The sequence below is a fragment of the Larimichthys crocea genome, chromosome X (assembly GCF_000972845.2).
Source record: "Larimichthys crocea isolate SSNF chromosome X, L_crocea_2.0, whole genome shotgun sequence".
NCBI lineage: Eukaryota > Metazoa > Chordata > Actinopteri > Sciaenidae > Larimichthys > Larimichthys crocea.
The window spans coordinates 26,291,658-26,306,555 of record NC_040020.1 but is presented as its reverse complement, the minus strand read 5'-3'; the positions used below and the strand labels follow the sequence as shown (position 1 = coordinate 26,306,555).

The 14,898-nt window shown below is 40.5% G+C and overlaps 1 protein-coding gene across 1 annotated transcript; it reads right to left on the bottom strand.

Moving 5' to 3' along the window:
• Nucleotides 1-2,462: 2,462 nt before the first annotated feature.
• Nucleotides 2,463-7,198, bottom strand: LOC104939998 (E3 ubiquitin-protein ligase RBBP6-like). The gene is made up of 4 exons (XM_010756554.3): nucleotides 7,075-7,198; nucleotides 4,509-5,745; nucleotides 3,506-3,605; nucleotides 2,463-3,370 (listed from the first exon to the last, which is right to left on the bottom strand). Exons 2-4 carry the CDS (start codon nucleotides 4,672-4,674, stop codon nucleotides 3,244-3,246), a joined length of 393 nt encoding a protein of 130 aa, XP_010754856.2. The 5' UTR covers nucleotides 4,675-5,745; nucleotides 7,075-7,198; the 3' UTR covers nucleotides 2,463-3,243.
• Nucleotides 7,199-14,898: the final 7,700 nt, after the last annotated feature.

The window sequence follows — 14,898 nt, the reverse complement described above, 5'->3', positions numbered from 1 at the left end:
TTGGACGGTTGACGCAAAAGCAGTTTCGCTGACAGGTGCAGGCTATTCTTTTACTATTTCTTTATCAATTAAAGCAGCTACATGCCACAGAGTTGATTCCGTGTGTTGCATTTACATTTGTGAACCCACAACATTGCGGTCAAAGGAGTTCTCAATGCATGTGAAGATAGCGAGGACATTAAGAGTAGCCTAATCATCAGTTCCTCTACACTCAGAACACACTGCTAAGCTCAGCAACACAGAAAGACCTGGAAGTCCACTAAAGAAAGTGTCAGATGATCACAGGATCCTTTCTGTGGCAAAGAAAAAGCCCCTAATATTATCCAGCTGAGTGAAGAACACTCTCCTGGAGGAAGGCATATCATTATCCAAGACTACCATAAAGAGAAGACTTCACAAGAGCACATTGAGAGGGTTCACCACAAGGTGCAAACCATTGCTAAGCCTCAAGAATAGAAATACCATTCTTTGGACGGATGAAATTAAGATCAACCTGTACCAGAATAATGGGAAGGGAAAAAAAGCATAGAGAAGGCCTGGACAGCTCATCATCTGTAAAAGATGGTGAGTAGGGGCAGTGTTATAGCATGGGCGTGCAATGGCACTGGGTCATTAGTGTTTATTGATGATGTGACAGAAGCAGATGAAGTGTGTTGGGACATACTGTCTGCCAATACTGAGCCAGTTTCAGTAAAGTTGATTGGATGGTGCTTTACCGTATAGATGGACAATATCCCAATATCTTTTTTAAAGGGTGTAAGAAGTGGAATATTCTGCAATAGCTGAGTCAATCACCTGATCTCAACCTGATGGAGCATGCATTGACTTGCTGAAGACAAATCTAAAGACCCATGAACAAACAGCTAAAGACAGCTGCGGTAAAAGTCTGGCAAAGCGTCAAGGAGAAGAAAACCCAGAATCCAGTGAAGTTCAACCAATCAGTGGTCACTGTCTGCAAAAGGATTTTAAATGAACATTTATGAAAATGTGTCCAATTACATTTCAACCCCTAAAAACGATGTCACTGTCCAAATATTTGTGTGCCTAACTGTATACAGAAGAGATATGAACTGTTCGGAGAATAAATTAAGAAATGATCCAAAAGGAGATTTAACCTACAGATAACGCAACTTTAAAGAGACAGAATCGGTTTTGTGTCCATTAAGTAACTGTAAAAAAAATCTGCTGAAGGTAATGTTTACTCCCTTGCCAGACAATATTAAAGTACTACGGCAGATATAGAAAATGCAACTTGTGCATTTTTTTCTTTGGAAAATCGAAATGATCGTTTGTCCCAGTATAGAAATCTTAGAGAACTTCAACGCTGCTAAACAGCATAAAATTTAACAAGTAAAGCAAACGTATACCAGTTTCTACTCTTTTATATACAAGCCAAGATCTGCTTATATTAAATTGTGGCTATGATAACGTCCACCTGTTTAAATACTTCAGACCTTCCTTGCTATTCGGCCTTCATCAGCACAATCAAAATGTACACTCCTTGCACATCCCTCTGTAAATATCCTAAGGCTTCTCCTGCTACAGTAGGAAGAGGGCAATTTTATCAAAGGAATACCTGACATTTAATTTTAGCATGCAGTTTCCCTTCACCAGGCCGCACTGATTTAGGTTTTTGCATGGGCTTGTCAAAAGAGTTAGTAACTCATCAAAACAAGCTCAAGACTGCTTTCTGCAAACTAATGATAGCACGGTGTGGTGCCAAGCTGTTTCAATAAAAAAAAAGAAGCAAACACTGCAAAGTGTCAAATATGTAGAGCTGATAAGACACAAATGCTCTCTTTCTTTAAAGAAAAGACCTGATGAAAAACAAAAAAGAAACCAACGAGAGCTGTCAGGTGTTCCTTCAAATTGTTCCCTAAAACACAACTACAGAGTGAAGGGTGAAAGCAAGTGGAGGGATGTCTCTAATGGAGGTCAGGAGTCAAGGAATCATAAGAATTAAGTCTTGTGCACGGATAAAAAAAAAAAAGTAAAATAAAAAAGAAAGTCATGTTTGAGACAAACGAAAAGGCTGCTCTGCCTATTTCTTGTAATAATTTTCTATAAGTAAATAAACAAACAGGCAGGGTGGGTTGTCCAGCATGACAGAGAGAGACAGCGGCGGAAACACTAGGTATTGCAGAGTGCTGTGGAGGGAACACACAGGGATCTGGTGCAAGCGGTTCTGACACTGAACCACTGAACAACTTTATTGACAGGTTCTGCAGCTTACAGCTTACAGGACACACTACACCAGTATACTTCTCACTGCAGCAACCATGGAAGGCCTCCAGAGATTAACAATATATATTAACTTTACTGAGAATGTGTCATAGTACTTTGTGATCGTGTCACAACATTATATGTCAGTGGCCAAGTCATAGTAGTATCCCACTTAGCAAAACTAGCTTTGAACTAGTACCTGTGTCTTTGTAAAAAAAACAGACACTTGGGAATCTGAGCATTGAACTCACGAGGGTGAAACCTGTGAGCCTTTAAGGTTTAAGGGTTATGTGCAGTCCATACTCAAAGCAGAATAGAACATCTTCATGGTGAAATAGTACAGGACAAAACAATTGACATTGGCAGATGTTACTGAACAACAGATTTGAGTAAATTAAAGTTTAGCAGGGTAAGCTTTTCAAAATAAAACTCACTAATAGAGTCTCTTCCACTCACAACTTTCGTCTTGTAAAGTTAATTACAATAAATCCCAGCCACACTTTACTTCATTTGGGTTCTTAAACCACATAAATAAGAATATTTTCACAGAAAATAAAATGACAATGAATTATAATACAAAAATACCATATTTTCCTTTTACAAACCCCTTTAAAATACATTTGCCTGGCCTGAAGCAGGCTACAAAACCATTTCAATATGAAATACAGTCACAGTTTAAATGGTTTCTCAATCAGGTATAAAGTGGCAACAGTTCAACATTTAGTCAGTTCAGAGCATTGAAAAAACAAATCGGAGCTAGTCTGTTGTTTCTCTTCTCAACCTCATCTCACTCAGCCACAATTTCAAACTTTAATCCGCTAATTTCAAAAACAGAAACCCAGGGTTTTTTTAAAGAGAGAAACAACAAACTATTTTAACTGTAACTCAAGGAAACCCCCCCAGAAAGACATCAAATGACATATAGAGGTTGAGATCTCAACACAAATGTAGCCAACACACAGTGAACAGAAGATACACACAACTCAATTATTGTTGACAGAATGTTCTCAAGAAAGGTGACTAAAGCCAGAAAGAGGGGAAGAGGGAGAGAGGTGAGAGGAGGAGGAGGAGGAGAGAGAGAGTTGATTTTGGGTTTGTTTTACATACGGGTCTAGAAGATCCCACCACAGCTGTGTCAGAACGATCTCTGCAGAAAGAAAACACAGGACAGAGAGAAACCATCAGTTGTTGACATACCTCAACTGCCTGTTTCTATTTATGGCTTCAAATTAATACTCAATGTAACACTCAATAAAGACTATAATAGTAATTTTATACATACACAATGAACGTCCTGCCAGCAGGTTTTACTCCACCAATCGGAGTACGGCGGACGATCACGGATGAGTGTTTTGGGATGTGGGCTTCATCATCTGTGTATTCTGCAAAACATTACAGACAACTCATTGGAAAACACACAACACAATGACACGTAAACAACACTACCAACAAAAGAATGAATCCGGCATCTTTAGATGTTAGATGGAAAATTTGTAAAGCAGCTTACTATGAGTACATTCAGACAGAATCTGGTGCTGTGGCAAAAACACAGGTTTTTCCATTCATTTAAGTCAGAGTGGTGCGTGATCCAACTTTTGGAAGCGGCCGCCAATCAGACCGGTCAAACGCACCAAACCATCCAGGTGGATTCATGGACTTAAACTCTGATACTCTACCTGTTGTGTTCTCACTACTTAAGCATCGGGTTTGGTTTGAGAAAGAGAGAGATCGAGACACAGACAGGGAGCACTGACATCAATAACGTTGGTTAGTCAGCGAGATCAAGTTATTTTCTGGTTGTTTCACAGCGGTTACAGTCGGCACAAACAGACACACACTGCCGAACAACCCTGTGAATATTTATCACCCGATCCTGTCTGAACGTACCCTCTTTTTTTTCCCCAACTAAAAGATGTGAAAACAGTAACCATACGGTAATATAAATCAATACACATCCTACCTTCATAGATTTCCAGATTTTTTTTCTAAATGACCTGCTAGTTTGGGTAGTTACTACCAATGATGTTAGACTGCATGTTAAGTAATTATTATGTGTTCTGACATCTTAAAAGATCAGGATCACCACATATTTAAAGAGACAACTGGCATATTTATTATAATATTATTTATTTAGTATGAAAACACAACCAGAGACTAATCCCCAATCCCTGACATTCCTTTCACCACAAACCCAATCGCCTCCTGTTTCTTCCAAAAAAATAAAAAATAAAATAATGAATAACAAGTTCGTCAAACATTTAGTCACGTGTGAGCTGATAGCGTACCTTCTCGCGTCTGCGCATTGGTGATCTGCAGGTCGCAGTCTGTGGCCTTGAGGCGCTCTCGGCCCATAATCTGCCTTTTAAGCTCGCTGAGCGTGATATGCAGCCCATCGAAAGTGACTGTGTTGTAGTCCAGTTTGGAAGAAAACTTATAGTGAACACACGACATTTTTTTTCTTTTTTTTTTTTAAACAAGTCTAAGCACTTAAGTCAAATCAAGCAACAAGAAAAAGAAAAAAAAACACAGGCCTGGTATGAGAACAAAATAAAAACAGCGTCAACACTGAACACAGGAGGCTAAATCTGGTGACTTTAATGGGGTAAACCTTATTTTTAAATACGCTGAAAACACTGTGGACAAAGAAGGGACTAGGATAAAGGAAGGGTTTCAGCTCGCAGGTGACGACAGAGTCCTTGTTATTGCCAAAGAAAAATACTCGAGGTTTGAGACCAGAGCGCCATGGAGCGGCGCAGTGTGCCTCGTCAGTTCGTCACAGTCCGACAAAACACAAACAGGATGCCACCAAATCCAAAAGAGTCCGTGCAGCACACCGCAAACCTATCACATGGGTGTAAAACGAGGCCAAGTCCGTCGTGAATTGTCCTTGTGTGGTGGTGGAAATCCCCGGGGCCGCTAGCGTCGCTCGCAGCAGCGGGCCTGGGGTTTCGTGAGCATCAGTCCGTGTGGGTAATGTTTTGCCTTTTTTGTTTTTTTGTTGGGTAACAGTTCTTTATAATTCAAGTCAAGACAAGACACTACCGAGCTCCACAAAAAGTCCACGGAAATGTGCGTGGAAGCGTGTCCACGGGTGTTATAGACTGAAACCGTAATCTACCGTGCAAACGTTAAATGTAGCTACGGGCTAACATGCTACACCAGCGTTAGCTCGCCGCTCAAACACAACGTGAACTCGAGGCTAACACAAGCTAACGGCTAACAATGTTAGCTGCTGTCGAATAGCCTAACAACAACAACAACAACGAAAAAATCCACCAGTTACGCAGTCAGGACGCAAAGATTCCTCTTCGGCTCACCGCTATGCTCCATAATGACACGATGAAAGTTACGTATCCAAGATAATCTTCGATTTAAATCCATAAAAATCCATTTCGGTTATCCCGAGCTGCTGCTGCCCTCCTCGCTGTTTCATCAAAATGGCGCCGCACGGAACCGGATGTATCCGGCAGACTTCTTCCAAAGAGTAGACAGAGAGTCAAGATGAGTGACTGCAGCAGACGTCTTTAAAAAGAGTAGACAGAGAGTCAAGATGAGTGACTGCAGCAGACTGCTTTAAAAAGAGAGGGCCTGATATGACAATGTGAACATGCCCGGGGGCTAATACTAACATTTAAAAAAGGAAAAACAATAAAAGTTACACACAAATGTTCTGTAACATTGTCACAATGATTTTTTTTTTAAATGACAATGTATGTTGTCTCTACAACTCCTCCCTCAAAATATCAGACACACCAAGTCAAGTCCAGCAGCTATTGAACTGGCTTGTGCAATACATAAGTGCAATTTCCTCACGCATGCATACTGCACTTTAAACAATCAGTGTCTATTCTCTGTACAGTCTCTCAAAGACTAAATTCTTTATAAGGTTTTAGATTTACGTATTGTATAGTTCACTGTTACTTGTTTTTTATTTTAATGTTACTGGTTTTATTCAACTGTTATTTATACATGTGTATATAGTGTTAAAATAGGATATCGTATAGTGTTAAAGTTTTGTTTTCTTGCTATTGTTTTCTTGCTATCACTTACTATCTCATTTACCGTTTGGGAGCTGCTGTAACAAAAACAATTTCCCTGTGGGGATTAATAAAGTATTTCTGATTCCGATGTATCCAAATCTAAGCCAATCAGGCGTGAACAAATCTAAAAACCAGTTCTTCCTTTCTTTCACATCTGAAGTCTGATAACAAAGAATAAATTGTATGGAATATGTTATACTTGCACGAAGTTAATACAGATCTGAACCTTATGTTCATTTTAAACATGACTTATTATGAGTAATGCAAAGTCTGTTCACATTTAAGTTTAAAACGTGTCACTCTTGCTCTTGTCTTTAACAAAATCATTCAGAAAATAATATTTTGTGTCACATCTGCAGATATATAACAGCAGCAGTTATGTCCTTAGAGGTTCAAATGTCGATTATGTCAACCAAAAAAAGCCAAATCTTCCAGCCATACAGTATCTGACAATCCTAGCAGGCCATAAATAATGTTCGGGCCGCATGAAATAGGACCGCGGGCCGTGATTGGCCCCCAGGCCGTACTTTGAACATCCCCGAACTACACTAGTGCTAAACCTTTCTATACCATTAATATTTGTATTTCTATCATGCCTAAATATGGTCTCGATTTATCACATGCTAAGTGTCCATTACCATCTCATAAAATTAATTCGTTTTTTTTTTAATCAGTTGGCCCAGCTGAGCTAATGTTCATGCTTAATGTCTCCTTGTAACGGCTCCTGTCAGCCTTTGTGCTGGCACATATGTGTGGACAGTATAAAGGACAGACAGTAGGTTCGTCTAATGTTGTTAAATATATTAAATACCTGCGTACGTCCATGTGCTGCCGTCATCAGGGTGAGGGTTTAAAAGCTTTGCCGGCATCATTATGTACATGTGAACTATCTTTGTCTCCTTGTGTTCTTTGGTTGTCATGGCGCGTTGTCATGATACCGAACCGATACCATGATACCGGGCGAAAAAACAAAAAATAAAATTCCTTCGTGACCTTACACAAGGGTTTGAACCATAGACATATATACATAGACGCCGCATTGAGCGCTGAATCGTACGTCGACGTCGCCGCCATATTGGATAAGGCAGATCTGCCCGTAAACTAATACAAGGAAATGGACTGAACTTCATAAAGCGCCTTTCTACAAAGTTCTTTAAGTTAATGCCTCTTATACACCCATTCACACACACACTAATATATCTGGGAAACAAACAGGCACCAAAAACAACGTATGTAACTTTTAAAGTGATGATTATAAATGTTTACTCCTTATGTAAGCACCAAACCAACGTATGTATTTTTCTAATGCTGAGTGTTTACAGCTACTAATGTGTGTAACACTGTTACTGTGATGATAAATATTGAAATATTTATATTTAACATTTAATCTGTGTCTTTAATAACCAGATCCTGAAATGTAGATGTGACATGAGGGTTTTCTGAATAAAGAGCACTAACGTTTACGTCAAATGTATGTGTATGTGTCACATACATATAGTATACACACACACAAACACATACATATATGTGTGTGTGTGTGTACTATATGTATATATTGGATGTGTGTGTGACTATACTATATGTATGTGTATATGTTCACGTGTAATGTAAACGTTAGTGCTCTGTATTCAGAAAAGAGCACTAACGTCCATCCATTCCCAGGAGATTAATGCAAAAAATTGGGCGTATGTCAGTAAACAATAGACAATAGATAATTCACAGCAGCCATTTGGCATGAAATAGGATAAACACAGACGTTATCAATACTAATAATTAAGGTTTGGTTCCATTCAGGTCAAACAGAGTCAGGGTGCTGCTGTGCTACATGTTGGCTCAGTGGAAAGTCTCTGCTGCAACATGTGGACTTTAATTAGTATCATTGGGAACACCTGTGTTGTTGACCCTTCTATTTCATGTCAAAATGGCTGCTATGAAAAAGGTATATTGTAAACCACATTTATCTGAATTAAAACGTACACAAATAACATTTCTAACAATGAAGAAATTTGAATATATTTATAAGTGAGATATAAAAATATTTTTAAAGACATAATTAAAACCGAAACAGTGACTGAAAGAAAGAATGGCTAAATAGAGCTCCACAGGAGTTTTCTGGCACTGGATTAAGTGATCTGAACGCAGAGAGGAACATCAATATCCTACATAATGTATTTGGACCTATTATGAATGTTTTGTTCTACAATTCTGTCTCGGATTACAACTCCTAGTTAGTGACGCGTACTGTTATGCACTTGCAGAGCATATTTCATGAGAAATATTGGCAGTGGTGGGATTTTGAACCACGCCCCGCCCGAAGAGACGGAGCCTTAATCAAGCTCCTTAGACCGCTCGGCGACACTAACCTTTTTTAATGTAAAAAACAACTATTGTCAATTTGTGAGTATGATACATTTTATTTTAAATACGAATCAGGACTACGTTTAATTCCTCTAAAACTCGCCCAAGGGTGCTGACGATAAAAATCAGTCTTAGGGTCAAACCACTCAAAATGCAATAACAATATCCTGGTGGATGATGGCGACACAGAAGGGTATCGATTCATTTGAGGCCAACATAATATTTGGAACTACTAATTGGATTTAATCAACCGGGCCTAGTGTTTCTCTGACATGCCAAAAATGTAAGGATAAAGATTCAGGTAAGCTTGAAGCTAGATTATATAAAGCAGGAACAAAGAAATCCAATACAACAACAGACCCATTGACGGAAATCACATTTAGAATCTCAGCAAATCACTGTTTAGAGAGTAAGCAAATGTGCCTCCGGTCAAAGACACTGTGACTTCTAAAATATACTCTCTGGATGTCATTAATAGAGCAAAGAGATGCCAAACAAAGGTATAAACTGGATTGTACTGTCGCCATGTACGACGTCTTTGTTTTTCTGCAGGAACATTTCGAGGTGTTTGGCAAAAGACCATTGAAATTCCTGTTGCTGAGGATGCAGACTACGAGCAGTGCTGCAGAAGTATTACTACGTGGGTAACAATTTTGCAAGTAAAACGAAGATCTAACAACTATAAACAAATCGCCTTTATTAAATGTTATTCGATGCCCTCCGTTCCATTCTTCCTCTCCTGGTCTTATCCTCAGTGAGCAGTACGACCGCAGCCTCGTTCCCCATCCCAGTGTAGAGTTTTATTTCTTGGAGGTGTGTGAGTAGCTGCCAGCAGTTCAGCAAGTTCCGGCTACAAATGTCATCCTCAGCGCGGTATACTCTCTTGTCTCTGCAGGTCATAGAACGCACACAAATGTAACGCCATGCAAAAAACCCAATTACAACAGTATCATCATCCAGCTAACCCATCCCTCTAACCTGTTGCCAGGTCTCAGTAACATCATTGGGACATTGGTACTTAGCAGTATCAGTCCAACTCAGGTGACCCAGACACAGATGGAACAACAAGAAAGCTACTCCTATGCTTGGTCTTTTTACTTTTGGCGCTCTTTCACTTCGTTCGTGCTGGAGGATGGTGGTGTCCTGGCATGCACGTGTTCAAGAAAAACAGAAAGGCTGCGCACTAAAGGCCGGCTCGTCCTCATAAAGCCGCCTCTGACTCTTCGCACAGCTCATCTTACTACCGCAAACCGCTACTAACTACCAGAACCAGCAGCCGTCCGATACAAGCACAGGAGCAACCACGTGTGGGGGACTCAACCTGCACATTCCTTTCGAGCATCCTGATGCGAGACCGAGAGCCGTCATCTCACTGAATCCAAACTCATGGCAGGTGTGCCAACATCAGTGACTGATGGTTCAGAGTTCATGCCTACAACTTAGAGCCTGCACATCTCGCAAAGAGCGGTAAATGACATGGCTGGAAGAAGATTAACTACGAAGTTGCTCACAACAACAACCAGAGATACTGCTCTGGAACTGTGGCTGCCAACAGAAGAACCACGCCGGTCCTGAGAGGAGAGTACAGGAGGGAGGATGCACTGTGATAAACCAAGAAGTGACTTGTGGAGAGGAGAAATTAAAAAAGAGAAATCCTTTCTGCCCTTTCGTAGTGGAGAAAGTAAGAAAAGACTTTAGTAGACAAAATAGTTGGCATCGTGTAGACAAAATGTCAAGAAAAGTGAATAACACAATCACTTTTCCAGAGAGCTCCACATGACAGTTGAAATTGCTTGTTTTTGTTTTGAACCAACAGTCCAAAACCCAGAGATATGTCAATTTACAATGATATAAGAGCAAGACTTAATGTTAGAAAGCTAAAAGTGGTTGATTATAACAATAATCAATGAGGTTCAGATTTATTTTCTCAGTCACTAAATGATTAATCTGATGAAGTGTTCGTCCAGGTCTTCTTCTCTTGAGAAGATTAAATTGAGGCAGCTGGACTAGGCTCTCTAGCTGTGAGACATTTCACCTCTCCTCCGCAAGATGCGCTCTTCAGTTGCTGATTAACGGGTGGGAATTATTTAAAGGGATGTAATCAGGCCAATATCAATGCAGTGAGGAGTGCACAGGCCCGATACCAGTGGTGTAAACCAAGAGCCCGCTACATGCGGGCTCCCCCCCCCAAAACACAGGGCTTACACTAGGGCCCGTTTAGTGACATGATTTCACATTTTGGATGGGAGGCTCTCCGTATGTAAAAGTAGAGAAACCATCCCTCAACAAAGGAGGAGGGCTCAGACACCACTTTCCCCATGTATTATATAACTGTGTTTTTGAACCAGATTTCAAGTTACATTAACACTCGTTATCAGTTTGGTGACTTTACACGTGTCACACCAGGATCTCGTTGATGGTAACAACCTTAGACAACAGTCGCACAGGAGACAGGAGCACAACAAACCAACGAAGAGAAATGGACCCTGGTTCATTATCCTAACAGAGCTATATACTGGTTTTCCTATCCGTCAGTCAGAACTGAAGAACTTCTTGGATGATAGGGAAACATCTTCATGGCAGCCCAGTTGCCTCAGATTGAACACTTCCAAAAGTTAAATATCGTTGTATTGGTCATCTGTGTACTAACTGTGCTGTTGACAACTCTAAGAAATGAAAAAGAAGGAGTTAACAAGAACCAATCATTGTGAGTTTATATTTTCGGGCTCCTCTTCTTCTTGGTCGTTCTAAAAACTATCCTAATGTACAGATAGCACATCTAACAGTATACTGTAGTGTGGGTGAAGAAGTTGTATATAGTAATAGGAATATGTGTATGAACGAGGCAGTCCAATGCAGAGAGAGACAGAAAATAGAAACCACACACAAATACACACACAGCACAGAGCACACACACATCTGGAATGACATAGTTAACTGTGGTCGCTGTCACGGTCCTTCCTGCTTTTTGTGGGTGACCTAAACTCAAAATCGAACCCCATTAAACACATTAGAACTTCTATAACTGTCTCCCACTCACTGTGTCTGATTTGTGTGTCTCTGACTGTGTATAAGTAGCCAAAAGAGCGCTTGCCCCATGGTAAGTCACATGAGTCGTGGTTTACAATCAATAAGCTATTGTATTAACAACAAAATGTGGTTGGACGGAAGCATAGTGTGGGTCAAGTGTTAGTGTGGTTTGGGTACTGCCAAGCACAATCTCAGCGGTGTAGCAGAAAATGAAGAGATATTCAAATCGATAGGCCTATCTTGTGTGGACATGCATGAGTAAGCTGTGGGTAAAGATTGAGAGGGGGAGACAGTAATAAACAGCTTCATACGACCTACAACGCGGACAAAAGCAGCAGTCTGAGACTGGAGTGCGTTGCTAAATGGCAGCAACATCATTCAGGCGACATTCAAGGCAGCGGTGAGTGAATAATGCTCCACAGGCCAATATGCCCACACAGAATAATCGTCATTTATAAGTGTGCCATATCAACTTTAGGCACAGTTTAAAGCAGCAATTGTTAAACAGGTTCCAAACTCCCACTGGTCTGTTTGTCAACAAGAGGCAGCACTGCAAGACAGACATGTATTATCATGACAAACCCTGGCAGTCGGTGGGATTCGAACCCACGCCCCGCAAAGAACTGAGCCATTAATCCAGCGCTCTAGACCGCTCGGCCACGCTACCATACTAAAGCAACACTAGAAACAATTATTTCCAATCATATATATGACTACAAGTAAATACAGTATACAAAATCAAATGAGAATTAATTTTAATTTTGTTTTTATTCATTTTACAGCCATGGAGATTGCCGCTGTTTTTTTGTTTTTTTATTTTGTTACTCCACTGTTTGTTACGCTACTTACTCTAAGTTTCTGCACAAACATACTGTATATCCTGATCATGGCGACTTATAACGGGACTTTGGCGGGTTAAAGGACACCGTTTGAACAGGTCACATCTATGTCTTGTTTCCATAGTGTTTGAAGTAGTAAGGTATTCTCTTTACATTTATGATGATCAATGTCTTGGTACTTGTTGGTATTCTTTCAGACATAGTCATGATAAAATACTGACAGTGGGAGGATGCAAACCAGCGCCTTTGAACAGGAATTATGAATGATAGAACCCAAAAGTGTTTTTGTAGGCCAGTTTGTTGTTTGTAACACATGTTTATTTCTGCGTTAAAAATTGGGTACTTAATATGGAAGCTTAGAGATTGACTCGTTCTGGTTGGCAACTTCACGTACTGTTTTAGTGCCGTAGGAGTTTGGCAGCTCAATTTCCAACAGTTATGACTTGATTACAGCGGCCATTGTTGAGAGTCTTACAGTCCATGTCAGCCTTATATTCATGACAAAATCTTGGCAGCGTGGGATTCGAACCCACGCCCCCGAAGAACGTGGAGCCTTAATCCAGCGCCTTAGACGCTCGGCCAGCGCTACCTCTGGCAGCGACAAACACACACACAGCCTGTTCACCTGATCTATATGGAATAGTCAAATTAAATAAACGTATCGTTCAACCATAGACATATATACATAGACGGGCGCCGCATGATTGGGTTGGTCCGTTGGTCGCGATACGTCAACAGTCGCCGTATTGGAAATGGGCAGGTCTGCCGTAAATAATACAAGTAAAGTGGACGAACTTCAATAAAGCGTCCTTTAGCAAGCTTCTTTAAAGTTAAGCCTCTTATACACAAAACCATCACAGACACACCACAACACACTAATATATCGGGAAACAAACAGGCAACCAAAACAACGTAATGTAACTTTTAATAAGTTATGATGATAAATGGTTTACTCCTTACTTAAGCACAAAACCAACGTATGTTTTGTTTTTCTAATGTAGTGTTAGCAGGCTACGAATAGTGTGTAACACTGGTCTCGGTGATAATAACATATTGAAATATATATTTAACATTTAATCTGTGTCTATAATAACCAGACCCTGAAATGTAGATGTGACATGAGGGTTTTCTGAATAGAAGGCACTAAGTGTACATTACACGTGAACATATAGACATACATATATATAACAAATTTAATATTTTATATTATATTATTATATTATATTACTTTATATTATTATATTATATTATATTATATTATATTTTTATATATATTATATACCCGGTACACATAGACCACAGACGGCCCTTGCAGTTTCAAGTCCCGCCACCAGATGACCCAGAAGGAGTCAAGCGTGGGAGGCGTGGCTTAATGTAGGTGCTCGAACGTTCGAGGCACGCTCGATCTGCGGCTGCATTCTCCGAAAAGTTTATAAATAGGAGCCAGTTCGCTGATATTTGCACCAGCGAATTTTTGCGGCGCGCTGCGGACGCGCCGTTGGGAAGGCAAGAATTTCCCTCGGCGGGACGCAAGTCGCTGGCTGTAACCTGCCAGTAGCGTCGGCCACATAACCGGCCCTGTGCCGACGCTACATCGCCGGTTACTGCGGGTGGTCGACGCCGCCGTTGGGAATGCAAGAATTCCCTCGGCGGGGACGCACGTCCCTGGCTGTAACCCGGCCATGTAGGCGTCGGCACACGGCCGTTTTGGCCGGCGCTACATCGCCGGGTACTGCCGCGGTGGCAGACCGCGGGGACTATCCCCGGCGGCATTTTTTTTAAAATCTAAATGCTAAATATAAATCTAAATGTACACACACACACACATATATGTATGTGTTTGTGTGTGTATACTAGAGGTATGTGACACACACACATACATTTGACGTAAACGTTAGTGCTCTTTATTCAGAAACCCTCATGTCACATCTACATTTCAGGACTGGTTATTATAGACACAGATTAAATGTTAAATATAAATATTTCAATATTTATCATCACAGTAACAGTGTACACACATTAGTAGCTGTAAACACTCAGCATTAGAAAAATACATACGTTGGTTTGGTGCTTAATAAGGAGTAAACATTTATAATCATCACTTTAAAAGTTACATACGTGTTTTTGGTGCCTGTTTGTTTCCCAGATATATTAGTGTGTGTGTGAATGGGTGTATAAGAGACATTAACTTAAAGAACTTTGTAGAAAGGCGCTTTATGAAGTTCAGTCCATTTCCTTGTATTAGTACGGGCAGACCTGCCTTATCCAATATGGCGGCGACACGTCGACGTACGATTCAGCGCTCAATGCGGGTCTTGTCTATGTATACTATTAGTCTATGGCAAACCTTTGTGTAAGGTCACGAAGGAATTTTATTTTTTGTTTTTTCGCCCGGTATCATGGTATCG

What these genes read in the sequence shown, in the direction of transcription:
- LOC104939998 (XM_010756554.3), bottom strand. Translation starts at nt 4,674, where the DNA reads ATGTCGTGTGTTCACTATAAGTTTTCTTCCAAACTGGACTACAACACA. An exon ending in CAATGCGCAGACGCGAGAAG is followed by an intron (nt 3,606 to 4,508) that starts GTACGCTATCAG and finishes AATGTTTTGCAG; the next exon opens with AATACACAGATGATGAAGCC. An exon ending in GCTGGCAGGACGTTCATTGT is followed by an intron (nt 3,371 to 3,505) that starts GTATGTATAAAA and finishes TTCTTTCTGCAG; the next exon opens with AGATCGTTCTGACACAGCTG.